This window comes from Triplophysa rosa, linkage group LG22 (assembly GCF_024868665.1).
Source record: "Triplophysa rosa linkage group LG22, Trosa_1v2, whole genome shotgun sequence".
Taxonomy (NCBI): domain Eukaryota; kingdom Metazoa; phylum Chordata; class Actinopteri; order Cypriniformes; family Nemacheilidae; genus Triplophysa; species Triplophysa rosa.
Genome location: NC_079911.1, coordinates 6,538,276 through 6,558,052, shown reverse-complemented (window position 1 = coordinate 6,558,052; position 19,777 = coordinate 6,538,276). Strand labels below are relative to the sequence as shown.

At 38.6% G+C, this 19,777-nt stretch overlaps 1 protein-coding gene across 1 annotated transcript in view; it reads right to left on the bottom strand.

The window, feature by feature from the left end:
• adamts6 (ADAM metallopeptidase with thrombospondin type 1 motif, 6) overlaps positions 1-19,777 on the bottom strand; it is a 70,819-nt gene that overhangs the window by 14,947 nt on the left and 36,095 nt on the right. Inside the window, exons 13-21 of the mRNA XM_057320476.1 lie at positions 17,553-17,698; positions 13,580-13,643; positions 9,914-10,016; positions 8,780-8,913; positions 6,880-7,003; positions 5,419-5,499; positions 4,489-4,652; positions 3,210-3,348; positions 680-809 (exon numbers count right to left, since the gene is read on the bottom strand). Coding sequence (XP_057176459.1) covers positions 680-809; positions 3,210-3,348; positions 4,489-4,652; positions 5,419-5,499; positions 6,880-7,003; positions 8,780-8,913; positions 9,914-10,016; positions 13,580-13,643; positions 17,553-17,698 — 1,085 coding nt within the window. The remainder of the gene's footprint in view (positions 1-679; positions 810-3,209; positions 3,349-4,488; positions 4,653-5,418; positions 5,500-6,879; positions 7,004-8,779; positions 8,914-9,913; positions 10,017-13,579; positions 13,644-17,552; positions 17,699-19,777) is intronic.

Below are 19,777 nucleotides of genomic sequence, written 5' to 3'. Positions count from 1 at the left end.
TATATATATATATATATATATAGCATTAAAAATATAAAGCCTTTTTTAGAAACAAAGATAGCAAAGATAATAGATTTAATGTAGAATAAATGTTGAGAATACCCAAATTAATATATTAATTTGACGTAAAATTAATGATCGTTGCAATCTGAATATTCATATTTACTTGTAAAGTATGCTAATATGCATTAAAATAGTTGTTGCTCTAACAAATTTAAAGTTGCAACCCATAACTCTTTTTGGATAAAAATTAAGAAAAATCAGACATTGAGCAAGCAAAAAAGGTGTTCAAAACTGTCAGTAAATGTCATTTATAACTCGAGCAGTCAGATTCAATTTTATGGAAAATGTCAGTTTGACGTAATTCGACGTCAAGAAAAGTATGTACTGTAATGAACCTGCAATTTCATATTTTAAACTGAGATGGCGACAGAGATGCAAATATTACACACTGCAGCTTTAATTTATGTCGTTTTTTACCAAAAACGATTTTGAAAGTGACTGACTATCATTAACATATCAGAGTAATAAGAAATGGCAAACTGGCTGTAAAGAGAAATTGGTGGCGATGTGCATCATTTAATGACAACAAATGCAAATGCTTCGTTTTCTTAAATGGTTTTGATTTCAATGTGGAAATGAAAGATTTACTGGAAAAGTTGCAATGTTCTATACTCACTCAGGAGGGCATGGCTCAATATTACAGGGTCGTTGATTCTCTGGAGGTTTGCTGTCCGGGTCACAATAGCTGTTTTGGACCACCGAGCTGTCGTCCAGCCTTTTACAAACCACCTCCTGCTTCTGAGTCCCTGTAACACAATAAAACATTTCATTCCTCTTCCTTTCACCTGCGGCCCAGAATTCGTTTTCAACACTTCGGCAGCTAAATCGCAAAGCGCTGTGTGGTCGACTTGAGTCGCTCCACTCGTTGACAGAGCACTTGGAGGCATGGAAGCATATTATTTTCCCTCAGTATTACACCTAGGTGTGCAAATGCCTCGGTTTAAGCGATTGTCTTGGTGAATGACTTTTACAGAGAAGACCATCTTTTCTTTGGCTCTTGCTTTCGAGTTACCACAGCGATGGCACACAACTGCACCAGAGGCCGTTGGTGCAGGGGTTCTTTGGGACCCGTAAGGAAAGACATTAGCCTTCAGTTAAGCCCGCTTTATGCCAAGCTTGGCCGGCGTTCGAGGCCACCTTGAGAGGTGGATCTCACGGCTGCCAGTTCGGCATTCTTGACTTAAATAACAAAATTCTCTAGGGGGAAAAGACGTTTCGCTATCGTCAAAAAACGTCTGCTGCAAATAAGGCCAATATAAAGCCTGATGACATCAGATTATGATGTAAGGCCGTTGCACGTAATGATCAAAATAATACGTTTTACTTCGGATAGCAACGTAGAAATTTGATGGGAGTCTGTAAAAGCATGAACCCAAAAAGCCAAGCTTATGGCAGCGGTGTGAATCGAGAATCACTTTTAAGAGACTACTGCAGAGTTTTATGGCTTGGCGTTTAAACGCTCCACGTGTGGTTGTATTAATAACAAAGAACTTCACAAATGACATAAGTGTTGCCTCGGGATATTTTTATATAAACTAGAATGTCTTCAGATGAATTGAGCAACAAATGAGGTCGATTTGTGGCGTCTAGTCTTTTGCAGACTACCCTGCGATGTTAGCAGTTTTTGGCGAGCATTTCAAATGTTTTCAATGGCCGTACTTAAAAAAGCAGAGAGGAAAACTATTTATTGTTGTAGGAAAGCCATTGAATTTAGGCGGCCCGGACAGTCCGGTCATATTTGAGGTGAGGCCCCACATTTACATGTGGTTACGACATTCAAATGTCGAAATACGAGGCGGCCTCGCAGTTCTCCGCACAAGCCGTACATTACCAACACGACCGCAATGAATTACAGAAATGCAGGATTCATAAAGCCAAACGTAACATTTGACAGATCCGTCCATATAAAATGACACAGCATAATCATTTAAGAACATTTTTGTCTGGTATATCCGCATATTGTTTTTATAAGTTTGAGCTCACTGATCTATATTGAAAGAAAAGGGGAACGTGCAGGAACTTAAACGCTAAATCTTTTGCTGACTGTACATTATCCCCTTTATAAAATGGTGGGGGGTTGAATAAATAAATGGATATAAAAAATTGATGAGGTACAATTTTGTTCCTGTAGCTTAACTGGTAAAGTGTGGAGCTTACGATGGTTGTGGGTTCAGGTGTGATAGTTCACCCAAAAAAGAAAATTCATTTATTCACCCTCGTGTCATTCCAAACCCGTATGACTTACTTTCTTCTGCAGAACACAAAAGAAGATATTTTGAAGTACGCCTGTAACTAGAAATGCACTGAAATATATGACCCTGGATCACAAAACCAGTCTCAAGTAGCACGGGAACATTTTTAGTAAAAGACAAAAATACATTGTATGGGTCAAAATTATCGATTTTTCTTTTATGCCAAAAATCATTAGGATATTAAGTAAAGATCATGTTCCATGAAGATATTTTGTAAATTTCCTACCTTAAATATGTGGATGGTCTGCCACAGTGCCCCTGATTAACAACTTCAAAGGCAATTTTCTCAATATTTAGATTTTTTGCACTCTCAGATTCCTGAGTTTTAAACGGTTGTATCTCAGTCAGATATTGTCCTATTCGAACAACTCATATATCAATAGAAATCTTATTTATTCATTATATATAATATATTATTTTATTATATTATATTTATTTTTTAAATATTATTTATTCATTATATTTAGCTTTCAGATTATGTAAAAATCTCAATTTCGAAAAATTGACCTATAAAACTGGTTTTGTTGTCCAGGGTCACATATCAGCAAATAATCGGTATTGGCCGATAAAAGCGAATTTTCACACTAACGGCCGATAGTTTAAATCAGCCGATGATCAGAGCTTAGTTTGATGTTCAATATTAATAGTCATTATATGAATTAATAATATTCAGACGGTTAAGAAATATTTATTTAATCTTATTTAACAATCGGTATCGATGCATCTCTACCCCATTAACTTACACTGTGTGGACGCAAAACCACTCAGACATTTCTCAAAAAATCTTTTCAGACAATTCTCAAGAAAGGAGTTCTTGTGACCAATCGGAATCCATGTTTTCAGCATGTCATAAGGTTTGATATCAAGATGAAAGTAAACATTTCATTGGCTCACCTCCCGCACAAGTGGCTGAGCACTCAGACCAGGGCAAGTGATGCCAGGAGAAGCCCACCTCATTGTCACCGCTTCCCGTCCGCTGGATCGGCACGTTGAACTTGTAGCGGATGCCCAGGTTCTGTTCCTGTAGTAGCACCTGAAGTGAACACAGTGGATGTGAGATTTTATTGCTGTCTCAACCAAAGATGTTGGCAGAGGATATTAAAAAATCTATTCTGGGCACATAAAAAAATGTCTATTTTAAGAAATATGACATTCTGATATTTAAGAAATATGTGTCAGATGTTTGTTACATATATTGATATTGCTGTATTTGAAAATGTTGCATATTTATTTGATTTATTAAAGTGATAGTTCACCCAAAAATGAAAATTCACCGGCTCCCATTCACTTCTATTGTAGACACACAAAACCAATGCAAGCGAACGGGTGCCGGTGAGGTTCAATTACCAAAACTTTCTTCAAAATATCTTCTTTTGTGTTCTGCAGAAGATCATGTAGGTTTGAAATGACAAGAGGGTAAATGATGACAGAACTTTTATTTTTGGGTGAACTATCACTATTAGAAGATATCACTAAATTAGTCAAGTTCAACAGCTACAATATACAGTACACAGGTGTGTGTGCGTGCGTGCGTGCGTGCGTGCGTGCGTGCGTGCGTGCATTTTTCAGTGGTTCTGGTATTTCCAGCACTTCTGTCCAGGCAAAAGCGACTGTGGTCACCGAGACCGAGCAGCAGGTCCTTCAGAATGAACACACACGCATGCTGAAACGTGCGTGTATTTTCATTTGACCAGTCCAATGTTTTTAGAGCAAACATATACAACCATTAACTTTGAAGCCGCCAGCTAGAGTTCATGTGAGGTTTGTACACAGATGTGGACTTAATTTAGAATGAGTCAAACAATTTCAGCCTATTGAAAACACAATCCTGTCCTACTGTGTCATTATTATAGCTTTACTATAGGACGTTTTTACTATATAAGCTTTGAGTTTGCCAATGACTGAAAGATCTACATGTTGCAGAACCTTAGACAAAATGCAAAAAATGTTTTACGCCATAAAGCGAGACAGCTAAATAAAGTAAAGATTGCGTTTTTGAACTTTGAAACGAACATTGCATACATTGATACCGCAACCATGTGTTTTTTTTTTTATGTAAAACTTTGGTAAGACACCCAATAAAAAAACAATTCCATAATAATAATAATAATATATCTATACAGAGCACTAACAATGGCTTAAAAATAAATGCAAAGAAAAAAAATCTACTCACCATAACAACTAAATTTTCTGTGGTGGCTCCTAAAGCTTCGAGTGACTCGGGTTCATCGGTCGGCCTCTTGTAATGAAAGGCAGTTCCTGCGATGTCAAATTTGCGGGGCCAGTCGATGGTCCAGGCCCCGTTGATGTAATAGTCATCCCCTTCTGATTTTAAAGCTGTGACAAGTGAGAGAGACCACCGGTTACAACCCGACGCAAGCGAGACGCTGCCAAGCAGAGAGAGTGATGTCAACGCTGTCGTTCATCAACTCAGGATCAGATTGCAGAGCAGCTCCGGCTTCCTGATGTCATGTGCAATTTCACTCACACTATTGAAGGCTGTGCAGCTTAAAAAACAGTATTCAAGGGTGAATGTCTCCAGATATTCTTCAGAAAAAAAGATCAGTTGTCTAAACAATGGTCTTATATTCAAGCTTAACAGATTTCCAAATATTCAGTCCTGCACTGATCGATATGGGGCCAAAATGTAGACAGTTGACATGTTGTTTAGCAGCTAAAATGATGGAAATAAGGACTGTATTTTGTACTTTTTGTACTTTTTCAACTTTCCAAGATGTCTTATCTGCATATACTATAATAAGTGGTACATTGTGACTAAGAGTTTTTTTCTTGTACGCTACAGAAGGGACAAATACATGTAACATGACTGATGTCTCACATTAAAGGGATAGGTCACCCCAAAATAAAAATTCAGCCATCGTTTATTCACCTTCATGTCATTCAAAACCTGTATATGACTCTTTCTTCTGTGGAACACAAAATAAGATATTTTGAGAAATATTTATGCATGAATGCAGTCAAAGCGATTCAGATTTACACCCGCGAAAACAGTCAAGGGAAATCACTTTTGAACCCAGAATGACTCGAATGAAATCATGAAATGAACTTATGGCACTTATGGAAGGCGAATACAAAAACTCACCAATGTAGTTCTTTGACACGGCCACCTCCATGATTTCAATGTGAACGGATCCTTTTGGTATGTGGACGACCTCCATGTAACCTGAAATGTAACGTGAAAGTGAGACTGAATCGCTCAAGTTTAAGGTGAACATGTACATCGATTTTGAAATCAAAACTAAGTCAACTATTGACGGAACTGTCTTCATTTTAAGTGCGCACAAGCATTTTGGTCATTTTAAAATGATGCTCAAATCTGAAATACTAGGGGTTGATCTCAGCCATCAGGAAACGTTCTTAGAACGTTGTCTAAACGTTTTCTCTAAGTTATCAAAAAATGTTCTCGCAGTAACACAGAAAAAAAGATAGTTTAATATTAACAGTATGCATCAAAGTGTGTACGTTCTAAAAACATTATTCTGACATTATTTCTGAATGTTTTTTAACTAACAATGTTGACAATGTTGGCACAAGATTCTCACAACATGTATTTTTTAGCAGGCTAGTCTGAGTTTTGTCTTTCCACGTTCAATCATAACTATCACTTCCAAGCAGGACCCTTGTCAGAGGTGACACGTCATGAATTTTAAATGTTTATCCCTAATTTAACCTACTCCTTTTAAGTTTTATGACTAAAGTGGTGCACAATTATATATTAGAGTTGAATCCCAGCATGCCGAGAGAAAACCTGGCTGACTTGGCAACAGCAAATTCATTACAAGAGAAGAATCCACACTCACACAACCCTCCAACCCCCCTTACAGTTTCACATGATTTACCAGCTATACCTTAAAAGGAGAAAACAGTCCCTTACTACAGAGAATACTTTTGGATACAGACCTCGCAATGCGTGCGATAGTACTAGTTTTATTGATTCTCTCACCGGATGATGTAATTAATACTCGTATATTGCGTTACCGCTTATATTTTGACAACTTGTTTCTTCACCCCAAAACATGAGCTTTATCATTGGTAACTTGATGAAAAAACCCCACTGCACTTCCATGAAAAATGTCGAGCTTGGCCAAAGCGTCCCGTTGGCCCCTTGACAGGAGCCACTGCCAAAAAGACAACGCGTTCCTCCGCTCGCTTGTGCTGGGCTTTCTTCGAGTGGGATTTCTCTTGTGGAAAGCGATTAAAAACTTGTCGCGCCTGGCAGGCGTGCGGCGTGCGCTCTGGATCGGGATTCTGAGGGGACGTTCTACAATCCTGCGATTTTTGTGAGCTGTATTTTACATTTTGGAAAGGTTTTTACACTTTTTATCCGAAGTGACACTGCAAGCATTTGTGGGACAAAAGTTCGGATAAAATGTTGTGGACGATGCTTGCATATGCGGCCGGAGATCAAAACCTGGCCATAAACGGCCACTGTGAACTGAATTCCAACTGTTTCTCTGTTTCAGACGATGCAAAGATGACTGACACACGTATTTTATGTAAATCAATATGTTTAGAATGAGTGTGTAACGGGTGACCTCCCGACCTCCTCTGGGCAGCGAGTCATTGAACAGGCCCTCGGAGACCTCACACGTGCTCCCGTCCCCACCGCACACACGGCATCTGTCCTCCTTGGCATCCGAGCCCAGTATGTTATCACAGCCAACATGCTGGAAAGACAGAGGCACAGTTTTTCAATGCAGGGCAAGTGTGAATGTGACACTTTGACAAACTATCACCATATCATGTACAATTATAAGTGTTTATTTTTGTAATGAGAGAAACTTAAGTAAGAAAATGTGTTAGCCCTTTTATGGTGTTCATGTTTTTGTTACTCAGCCAAAGTTCACGGGTACTGAACCCACAGTATTTTTCCTATTTAAATCAATACAGCCATAAACTGTACTCTGTACTAAAATATTTTGCAGATGTTTACTCTCTCCCAATTACAAGCAACATAAACAGCCTATACGGTATATTACAAGCGTTATTTGTCATGTACCTCTAAATCACACTTATGAAAAAAGGGTTATTGGTTTTAAAGTAGATTTAAAGTGTTATTAAGTTTATCAGCCCCCCCCAGATTTTTCTTGGGCCCCTTCTAAATATCCCTTCTATTAATATCCATTAAAATATTAAAAATGAAATATTTATTATTAAATAAATGCTTGTCAAGTAAGCAGTTCCTGTACAGACCCAGACACCACACAAGGGTTAATATGTGTGTGTTTTTATGAAAAAAAAAACTGTTATATAACACAAACCTAATGCAGATTCACTTTTTGTGCCCTCTGACCCATATGGAAGGGATGTTATGGGAAATTAATTCAACAAAATCATTAAAAACAATATATTGACTTTTAACGCCAATGTTCGTCTATTCAAAGCCTTGCTCAACTAGTGCAATAATATAATTACTTTCACTTGTTTTTTATTTCAATTGCCTGCACATAATGCATGTCTCAGCTTTATGCAACTTGACTGTGTTTTTTGCTGTTTCGGCTAGTTCCTGTAACCCCCCCCAATTGCATGCCTTCATATGCATAATTATTTAATTTAAGGGTCAATTCCAAAAAGCAATGAGAGGTTGTTGAGTGCAGCACAGATTGATGCCTTTGGGTTTAAAAAGTGTGTATTTCATCGTTCCAGATTACATCAAAACGAAACCTTGGGGATCAATTAAATTAGTATCTCAAAACATATAAATCAAATATTGGGACGACTATGCGCAAGACCCGAATACCAAACTGCCGACAAAATTTGTGCTAAAGAGTTCAAATATCTCATTCGGAGTCCATTTCACCGTAACATAAACAGACCATTACAATATTATTCCGATTTGGTTTGTTACACAAATTAAATTGTGAATTAAACATCATTCCAAACGCATTATTTCTTTGATAGCTTCAGACAGATCGTCTGCAGAACGAGTGCTTAGGAAACAAAGATAACAAGGATAAACAATGCTGAATGTTAAGATCATAATGTAAGATAGATACCAACACAAATGAAAGATTGGAACTTTGACAACAAAAGTTACGTCCCCAGGACAGTTTTAACAGTTTTATGGCTTCTTTCAGAAGTGAACGGATCGGTTTTCAGCTTAATACACCGTTTCAATGGGGTAACCTCTTAAAAAGTCAACCCCGTAACCATGGTTTGTACCCATTGAAAATTCTGTAAACTATTCGATGGGATAGAGCCCATTCTGAAAATGCGATAACTGAAAAAAAAGACTAAAAATAAATCCTCTTCCTAATAAACACTTTATAGTGTCATGATGTTTAGCTCAACGATAATTATGACTGTCATACTGTCAACCCTGTTACTTTTAACCAAGGCACATACTTCCATTATCACCTTGAAAACAGCACAGATTTCATGGAATGACTCATAACAACTTTCTCCAAACCTTTTGTACCTTAAGTTTGGGCTTAGGGTCTCACCTTGCACTCTCCATTGATGCATATGTCCAGAGAGTCGGCCTGGCATCGCGTGCCATCGATGACAGCGGGAGAACGTTCGGTGTAGAAGTTGTAGCCTTCGGCCAGACAGTTTAGCGCGCACGGCTTCACTCCACCTGAGAAACACACCAAGTTCATCATCCAAGTGATGTCACTCTCGCGCTCAAAAAACATCGGGACCTTTGATCGGGTCATGTGTGGGTCCCCAACAACTAATTTACGCCCCACGATTTACGTCACGTGCCAAACCGAAAATCTATAGGAACGGAATCGATCGTTTGCCTCCACCGGGGCATCGATAAGTGATTTGCAGACTGCTTTTCTCGCAACGGTCTCAAGCCAGGGCTTTCAGACGGGGCCCACAGTTTTCTTTTATGTCTTTGTTGATATTAACAATCCAGTCTAAGCACTCAAGCACAAGAGAGGCATTACTCATGGTGGAATCTGAACGTTCGGCCTGACATCATTATTACTCCGACATGGGGGGAGATTAACAGGGCTGCCAACAAAAATCACAGAGACATCGGCAAAGGTTATCGCACTCTTTACAAGTGAAGTTCACCTCCAAAATGAGTTTTCAGAGCCAAACAATTGGTAATTATGATGGTTATTACAGGGTAGCGAGATAAGGAGATGATTGAGTTGACTGTGAACTTCCTTTCAGAACGATTTGGAAATGGCTCTCAATCTCCTGCTGTTTTTCTTTGTTTATTGGGTTCTGGCCATTTTCTTGTAAACAAGACAAACAGCCTCGCTTTGGGGTTTTTGGCCGCAGATTTTACAAGCAATCGGAAAATGTGTCCGAGAAAAATCAAAGATAGAGGTCATGTTAGTCCGAGTGACGAGTTAAAGGTACTCTGGGTGTGATGTGTTCACACTTTGTACATTTGTCTCTGAGAGATCTGTGTACGTACAGAGCCAAACACACACACACACACACACACACACACACAGACCTTTCTGTGTTATGGAATCTGAAGAATTTTCAGACCATCAAAGAGACTTTCTCAGTGTTGGTGTATACTGTCACTGGATGCCGGACTCCAGCAAGGCTTTGGGAGACTGCGGCTCTCTCTGTCGCCCACAGATCTGTGTGTTTCGGGGCTGGGAACATACCTCCAGTGTATGGCTTCCAGTTGTAGTACTTCCCACGGAAAGGCATGTTGTCGAAATCGGCACACTGCTTCTCTCTAAAGTCACGTGATCCGGCTGGACAAGGCTGCAAGGAAATGTAATTAAGTTGATGGGAATGAATCAGTAGGACAAACAAACAAAAAACTCGACACAAAAGATTTGACCATTTTGTGATGAAATGCAAACCTACAGCGGGATGCTGCTACTGTACCGCCACGACAGATATGGTTACGGACGTTGTTACAGCGCCTCAGATATATCACGTTTCATTTTGGCTATAAAGCTCATTTGACCGTTTAATGTTTTCCTGCATTTCAATAGGGTGGATGTACCATTTTCTGGCATTCAGACTCCAGACATGCGCTCACAAAGGTTCATGAGTAATGGCTATTTTTGTACCACAATCGCACACAGGCCGTTGCGTGGAGCTCCTGACGGGTCACCTTTCCTACATTTCCAACCTCAGTTACAGTTATCATTGTCTTCTGTGGCGTTTCTCACAAGTCTGCTGCTTGTGAGTCAAAGGATGAATCATCGTCTTATTCAGCATTATTTAGGAGGCGTTTATTAGACGTTTTATGGGTTTTGGTTGTTTATTACAAGCCGCCAGAATTTTGGGGGGAATGCAAACTTTTGAAAACGGGCATCAAAGTGTGGGTTTTAGGAAACTATGCAGTTATTGTCTCTATGTACACTACAAAACTGCAAATTTGTGAAAATGGTGATGTTATGTGTATGCATATTACATGTTCAGTCTCTAGGCAGGTGTGAGTACTTTGGCAGACTTCGACACAACCAAAACAAGAATGGCGGACTACAGGACTGTGTTTGTGCTGGTTGTATTCACCGCTCTTTGGAAAATGTAAATGGTTTTTTTGCGTACAAAGTGCTATCGACAACTGCTGGCCTGGTATGCCTTATATAATGTTTCTAGTGATTTTCGCAGAACTGTTTAAACGGTGAACGTTTTGACAACGTTTTTGTCTGCGTGCGGAACATTTTATAAATGCTCCAACAAATTTCAGTTTATAGTACATCGACATGTGAATGTACCCTTTTTTTTTACGAGTATAGAAAATGTCTGTATGCAGCTGGTCCGAGTTTGAATTTGGGTCGATTGTGGGTCAGACAATTCCAGTCCAGATTCAAGCTTGAATTGGAATAAAAATATTACAAAGAACTATATTTCAACATAATGAAATATAATCTGTAGATCTGGCATAGATTTTAACATTGTTATTACCCTGATAGCGCACATACATCTGGGAGACGTCTATTTGATGTCTGCATTTACATCTGCAAGACGTATTTTTTTGATTGTTTGCTCATCTGCAAAACGTCTCTGAGATGTCTCCTGTCAGATGTCAAATAGACATCTAGATCAGTGGTTCTCAAACTGGGGGCCCCAAGATGGATCCAAGGGGGCCACAGGTTTTGTGAAATTTTATGAAATATAGAAATGTATCATACATTTTATGCAATCAAACATCAGAAAATAAGACCACCAACTAAAGGAATTGATGTTCCAGCATTGTATAACTGAATATGCTTTTGGTTTAATTAAAAGTCTAAGTTTAAGATTATTAAGCATTTTTTGGGGGTCATGATTTAGAATACATGTAAAACTCCCTTTTCTAAGATGTTTTTAAACAGCAGCTGTTTTCCAGATCTTTAGTAGACATCTTACAGACGTACCTGTGCTATCTAGGTGAAATTTCAAGTAACTTACTTATACCAAATTTTTACAGAAACCTCATTTTCTGACTGAACTGAATTAGATTTTCTCTGCTATCCCAAACACAAACCGACCCCTTCATTAATCCCAAATAGTTTTATTGCCTCTTGTAATTACACAACCTCCACGCACTAGCAATCTTTTATTTACACGTGTTGTACAGGGAAATCGTAGTGTTATTTAAACATTATTGCCCTAAATCCAATTAAACTTTAATATTTAACTCTGGTCTTTCCATTGCAGCATTATTATTAGCGCAACTCACCGTGTAGGATCATGGAAAGCCACTAGTTTAGTCAGCAGTGAAGGGGAGAGGGGGGCAGATTAGCTCATTGTTTTGAAAAGTCAAACAAATGATAGCAGACCTTTGCTTGGTACTGAACAATGACCGTGGCTATAAGCAGGGCCACAGGGGGGCCAAATCCTCAATGACTTTATAAATTCAAAGCCGCAGCCATAATAAATTCAGACGCTGGAATGCCCCACATAAACGGCCTGGGGGGGGGTTCTTCACTCTTCACCCTGAGCTGTCCCCTTCAAAAGCTTTCTATGGATTCCAGAAGGTCAAAAAGGTAATTACATTAAATCTGTACTGGGGTTGTTGATGTCTACTATGCTTCAATCCAGTTCTGGGCTGTCGTCTAAAGCTGAATCTGACTGGATGTCTTCGATAGTCCATATCCACAACACGTTTGTGTTGGACTACACACCTTCGGGGGAATGAAATAGTGCTTTGGGATGCTGTTTGTTTTCCAAAGTATACATTCGTTGCTTGTGCTGGACTGTTTTTGTTAAGATTTGTGGTAGGACAACCCTGTCAAACTAGCTCAGTTTTTGCCTTAAAAAAAAACAACAAGTTTAAATAGATGCGTAGAGGGAAATGCGAATTTGTAAAGTTACAAAAATGTTTTTTTAAAGGAGTAGTTCACTTTCAAAATAAATGTTCATGATCATTTACTCACCCCCATGTCATCCAAGATGTTTATGTATTTGTTTCTTTAGTCGAAAAGAAATTAAGGATTTTGATGAAAACATTCCAGGATTTTTCTCCATATAGTGGACTTCAATGGACTCCAAACGGTTGAAAGTCACAATTACAGTTTCAGTGCAGCTTTCAAAGATTCTTACCTAGCGAAACGATCGGTCATTTTCTAAAAAAAAAAAAATGTATGTGCTTTATAAACACAAAAGTTGCGATGCGCGTTCATGACTTCACGTAATACGTAATTACGTTGAAAACTTGCACGTTCAACTTGTAAACACTGACTCGGTACTTCCGCCTACGTCAAGCGTGACCTTTTCAACGTAATTATGTATTACATGAAGTCATGAACGCGCATCGCAGAACAGAGCAAGGCGAGCATTTATGTTTATAAAGCATATACTTTTTTATTTTATTTTTTATAAACCGATCGTTTCGCTAGATAAGACCCTTATTCATCGTCTGGTATCATTTAAAGCCTTTTGAAGCTGCACTGAAACTGTAATTTTGACTTTCAACCATTTGGAGTCCATTGAAGTCCACTATATGGAGAAAAATCCTGGAATGTTTTCATCAAAAACCTTAATTTCTTTTCGACTAAAGAAACAAATACATAAACATCTTGGATGACATGGGGGTGAGTAAATGATCATGAACATTTATTTTGAAAGTGAACTACTCCTTTAACTCTAAATCATTGTTAGATTAACATGTTTTGAGAATTGGATTACGCGACTAAGCTAATAAACGTTAAATCAAAACACCTCTAAAAAAAAGATTTGAATGTGAAGATGACAGAATTTTTATTTTTAGATGAACTGTTCCTTTAAGTAGTGTAGGAAAAGATTTTCCTCTTTAATAATTCAAATAAACAACGACTTCCTGTTCGTCACAACACGGACAAGCACGGACAGAAGGAAGAGTTACTCACGTCGGTGTTACACGATCTGTAGCGCTTCCTCTCTCCGAGACAGTACTTCCCTCCACCCGTGGGCCTGAAAAGAGCGAGAGAACGACTCATGAGCTTCCATCCTCATCATGTATGAGTGATTTACTTTGTGCTGAAAGATCAGGAATCCAAATAAAACTCCATCCACACATTATTCCAATCAACAGCGGACTGCATCTGTCCTGCATTTGCTCTCACAGAGGAGGGCCAATGGTCCAGTAACCTCAATATCAACATGTCTCTCGCACACAGCGCTCACATACTTTCAGTTTATTAGCCAAAGACCATTAGATCATAAGAATAAAGTCATCTTTCATGGCATGGGTTAATCAGTGTTATATTGTTTTATGTTGAAATCCTGTCGTTATGTTTGAATTTTATTTCATGGGCAGAAACAAGACTAAACAGCACTTAAGTGTGCTGTGCTTTTAAAACATCGCTCTGTTTGTTCGAACGGCCAGACATAACTACCTTTGCTAAGGTTAGACCTCTTTTCCCCTCTAAATCTTGGAGTGAATCTAGAAGTCAATCATATCCTTTTCAGGAGTTTTGTGAAAACTTTCTCGCCACTTTAGATTTTCTGAACTTGTTTTGTTTTTAAATTCAGCATGATTGTTTGTCTGATTTGCCTAAAATATTGCACATAATCATCTTGAGGCAAACCAGACAAAAAAGTTATGATAATTATTTTGATTTGTCAAATCGTTTGGTAATACACATGTAAACTGCACCATGTGTCAAATTATGTTATTTCTTCTTTTATTGCTGCCCGGGGAGAGCGAATGTAATTTAGCTCTGTAATTTAACTCTGTTAAAATAAATAAAATAAATAATAATGAAATAAAATAATACAATAAATTTTTATAAAATTTAATTTAATTTTAAATACCTTTTTGTCTTTCTACTTTTTAGAGAGATTAGTAATGCATATTGCGCTACATTTATAAGTGCAATTCCATTCGGTGCCACTAGGGGTACAGAAATTACACACTTCACTTTTCAATATTGGGATAAACGATTATTGTTATAATATTATGATTATGATATTGATGATGAAGGTTTATTTTGGTTTATTGGTAATTTGCTTGTTTTGGCCCATGAATCCTCAAAAGATATATATATATATTGTAAGAGAGAGAGAGAGTTTGTAACCATTTGGCTTTCAAGACACATTTTTAAAAAAGTGCTTAATTTACTAAATACATATGTGTGTTTTTAACACAGTGTCGATAATCATGGTTTTTAATAATGCTCTATGGTCAATGCTGGTATATTGTGACACGTCAAATCTAGATCTTAAAAAAAGTGAAAAAATAATATTTATCGACACTAGATCTTACAACTACAGCGCTCTGCCAAAGTCATGAATGTATCACACAAAATCCAGTGCGTAATTCATATCAGCCCTACATGGACTTCCACTGTTCCAGAGCAAGATGGACCTCAGGCCAGTGATTTCCAATTGTATAAACAATAATCCGCAAAATTAATAACCGGACTCCCTAATAAGCCCCCAGAGTATCCACAAATTCTATGAAGGTCGACTTCAGTTCCATAAATGGACATTGAGAAAACTCCCCAGCAGCACAAGCAAATATGAAAAGCAGTTTCTAGTTTGTTTGACAGGAAACTCCAGACACTTGTAATATCTCCAGGTTCTGTTTGGGTTGTTATGACCAGCAGGGCATCATGCACTTTTTCTTGTTCCCTTTAAATACTTGATCTATGTTTCTAGGTTGTTTGGCCGTTCCTCCGCAGGTTGTTTTGACCTGGGAGGTTGGCGTAACGGAGTTTGCCAGAGCTTACGTGACTCCAGCTGTCTTTCTGTACCTTCCCCCATGCTGTCTGGCACTGAGAGCGTCTGGTTGTGCGGCTTTCTCGGGCCCGGTCTTAATGAATGCTTTCCAGGGTAACTTGGCTTCAAGTGCTTGGGTTTCCTCTCTTTCGGATAGCCAGGTTTTAAGGGCCGATCATCTTTCACAGGTGTTACATATTAGACCAGCCACACTCCAGCCACTGTCTGCCGGGAGTGTGTGAGGAGAGATGTTTCCACAACCACCAGGAATGAAACCCAAACTCAATCCACATCCAGCCCTATTCTGAGCTCCTGTGGCTACCTAAGAAACCTTTTCAGAAAAAGCTCAAGTCGGGACCATTTTGGAACCAACAAATATGTATTATACTGACTTGACAAATCCAACATAGTGTTATTGTGCAAACTTGAGTTATGGTTTTTCTGACTCTGAGTCTTCTTTGAGGAGTTTTCGATAAACTTAAATATTTCAGTTGTTATTTTTAATTGGTATTCAAGCTGACTAAGAACAATTCTTTTGTCTGTTCTTATTCAACAAACAACCTAGCGAATGCCCCGGCCAAGAACACTGTACCTTAGCAACTGCTTATTAACTCCCTAGCAACCACCGAAACACCCTAGAAATATATCCTATCAAGTAGGGCTGCAACAACTAGTCGATAAAATCGATAATGAAAGTAGTTGTCAACGAATTTCATTATCGATTAGTTGGTCTGTGACGTCACTTGCGAGCTTCGCAGTTATAAATCAAGCGCGTCTTCTTCCCTTTTAAAATTACAATTTTAGACGTGTCTCTCCATGCAGCATGAGCATTGCAGTTTTAAAGTCGAACTTGTCTCTCCGTGCGGTACAAGTTGCGCAGTTTTTAAGTCAGACATGTTTTCGCATGCAGCTCTTTAAACAGCGCAGTTTTAAAGTTTAAAGGGGAGAGGTCTTTTAAATGACAAAATTAAAGATTATATTAGTAAAACCCAATTTTGTGGCTAAATGCTCTGATTTGGGGGTTTATTTGGTTCAGAGGTGGTAAGTAACGAAGTACATTTATTTGTACTGTACTTAAGTACACTTTTTGAGTATGTGTACTATACTTAGGTATATTTTTTCTACGTAGGCCTACTTTTTACTGTTTCACTACATTTGAATGACAAATATCTCATTTTTCATGCCACAAAAAAAATTATGATTTCCTTGGCCAACCGTCCCCTCCCTCCCACGTTTGGGAGAGACTATTGTCAGCTGCTTCTAATATGACACACCTGAATCAACTCATCAGCCTTGGTGTGTTTATTAGGGAGTCATCCACACCACTTTGGGAGAAGGTTAATGAGTTCAGTTGTATATACTTTTCCCATTTCTGATTTAGTTATAAGCAAAAGATCTAATTAGACTTTTTATCCGATTAATCGGAAAAAAAATCGTCTAACTAATCGATTATCACAATAATCGTTAGTTGCAGCCCTACTATCAAGTCCATGAAACAAGTATTATAGTACGTACAAACTAAGGTCTATATACAGTATACATCAAGTTTGTTAAGAGGTACAACGTTAAAGGGATAGTTCACCCCAAAAATTAAAATTATATTTTTTTATTTTCACTCTCATATCGTTCAAAACCTGTATATGAGTCTTTCTTTTGTGGAACACAAAAGAAGATATTTTGAGAAATGCCCCAGTGGTTTTGTGTTAGTACAATGGAAGTCAATGGGGCCAATGTTGTTTGGTTATCAACATGCTTTAAAATATTTTCTTTTGTGTTCTGCAGAAGAAAGAAAGTCATACAGGTTTGGAATTACATCAGGGTCAATAAATGATACAATCATTTTTATTTTTGGCTAAACTATAGCCTAACTTTAACATTTTGATGCGACGCCACTGTAATAAACACTGAGAAAAACTGCACAAAAAGTGTTCACTGTTGAAACTCTTGGTGAAGTGATGGTTAATTTATTATAATACAAATATTAAAATATATGCCTACTAAACTTCTAAGTACTACTAAGTAATCAGAGTATTTTATGCTACTTTAAGTAATTCATCACATGGTGAAAATAAGTTGAGACAGATTTGAGACTAGAGCAGTGTTGAAATAGACTAAATAAGGACCTGATCAGCTTTGTTCTGGCTTACTTTGCCTACTTACGGTGGGCTGTCACAATGTCGCATGGATGAGGAGACGCCACCGCCGCAGGTACGGCTGCACTCGCCCCAGGTGGTCCACGGACCCCAGCTTCCATCTACGCTCTGCGGCCACGTCCCAAACGCCACACACTCGCCCTGATAGCACCACTTACACACAGACACAGAAAGATCAACTTAAAAACAGATAGTCCAACAAACAATTCAAGTCAGTTTACATCAATTTCCTGAAACATAAAGCAGGATCTATGTCCAGATCAGAGTGATTAATAAATTCAAAAATGACATACAGACGTGGGTAGAAGTCCATGAACAAAAAGCAAGGAAAAGAACATGATGACTTCACGCATAATTCCAAACAATATCCGCCAAGCAAGCACAGAAAAAAGTTGATATAATCAGGGGAAAAAAGAAACTTCCCGACACAAGATGGTGTGGAAACCTTTACAGAACTACATAGACCATGGAAAAGGACTACAGCAGGACGTGACATCAAAAACATAATAAGGTACAGGTTTCAAAATAAAAGACAATTTACAATACACAGATACCTTTCTTCTGTATAACACAAACAGAGGAGAGTTATTCCAAAGCCCTCCCCACCCAGACAGAAACTCTCCCGGCTAAATTTTGTTTTGTGTAAATATCGAAATCCTCCCCAGAAGAAAACAGACCCAAATCCAATCTACTTTCGTACTGTTTGACCTCATATTCCAGCCCAGGGGATTCAAGGACAGGGATGTGAGACATTGGAAACTGTTTGCCATCACTGCTCAATTGTGTCAGTAGGTTAAGTCCTGTCTCTCTCTCTCTGCAGGGATTCTGGACAGTTCTGGATGCTCTTTGGCTGCATGTCAGGAAGGTCTTGGCAAGGAGCGACACTGTGTCCTCAGTTACCAGTGCCTGAAATCAGGGTAGTGTGTTAAGACTATTTAAACCAGAAAGCTGGCAGGTCCAAGATAAGCTCTTAAAGAACGTGTTATCTGAAGACTGTCATTCATCACAAGACCATTCGGCTATCTGTTTGTGACCCTCATAAGAAGTTTATTCGGGCCAAAAAACAAGGATGCTGAGTTCTGTCTTGTGTCTGTGTTGCCTGCTAAATGCTGTTTTTCCATTTTGCATCCATCATTTTTAGTCTTTGTTAGTTGATGGATGGAAAAAGAAAGTAATGATTGGAGAATATTATTTTATAACAACAAAATTTCCTCACAAATTGTAAGCTTTACTGTGGCTCAGTGGTTACAGCATAGCGCTAGCAATGCCACGGTCATGGTTTCGAACCCAGGGATTACACATACTACAAATGTATAGTATATAGTAAGTCGCTTTCCATAAAAGCGTTTGCCTAATGCATAAATGTAAAATGTAAGTGTTTAGAACAACATGACATTCGTCGTGGAGTTTGAAGCTCATTTACCACAAAAACGACTGTCCTGCTTTTTCCTTTTCTTGTAGATTATTGGACATTTCATCGTCTTTATGCCAAGACACAATGTTCCAACAAGATGAACGTGGGATTTGGTTTCATCATTTGTAAAAATAATTTGTAAATTTAACTTTATGTTATTAATTAGGCATATTTATATTTTAAACCCTATTGGTCAAGAAGACACACATACCCGGATTAGCATGTTCTGTCCGTTTTAGCGGTTGCTTTCTGTGAATAACATACAGGCCGACCAATCAGAATCAAGTATTCCAGTGAGCATAGCATTATACACAAAAACAGGGTGAAAAATGTGACAAATTTACAATGTGACAAAAAAATTTTGTCAGTGCTATCAGTAAAAAAAAGTGCTGTTAGCGATAAGCTAATTCTGTAGCATGTGCTGTGAATATTTCTTTCCTTGTTTCCTTCTCTCTGGCCGTCTTTTTTCATGCCGGTGGGGCCTCCGCTCCATCACACGCTGGGAGAGAAACGGCTGACGTTCATATTCCTTTGAAGCTGACCCAACCAGGGGCGGACATAAGTACGGCACCCGCTAAAATAAAACAGCGGCTCAACTTGGGTCTCGCCGGTTGTCTGACATAATGCACATGAGCACGGCGATAAATAGGTCCAATGGGCGAACGGTAACGGAGATCGACAGTTCATGGTCCTCCTCCATTCTTTCTCCTGAGCCAGTGTACAAGTGAGGACAATGACCTCCGTAATCTCAGTTAAAACCGTCTCTCTAACCCGAATCAACAAAAACGTACCGAACACTGTGTGCATGAGCAAACACC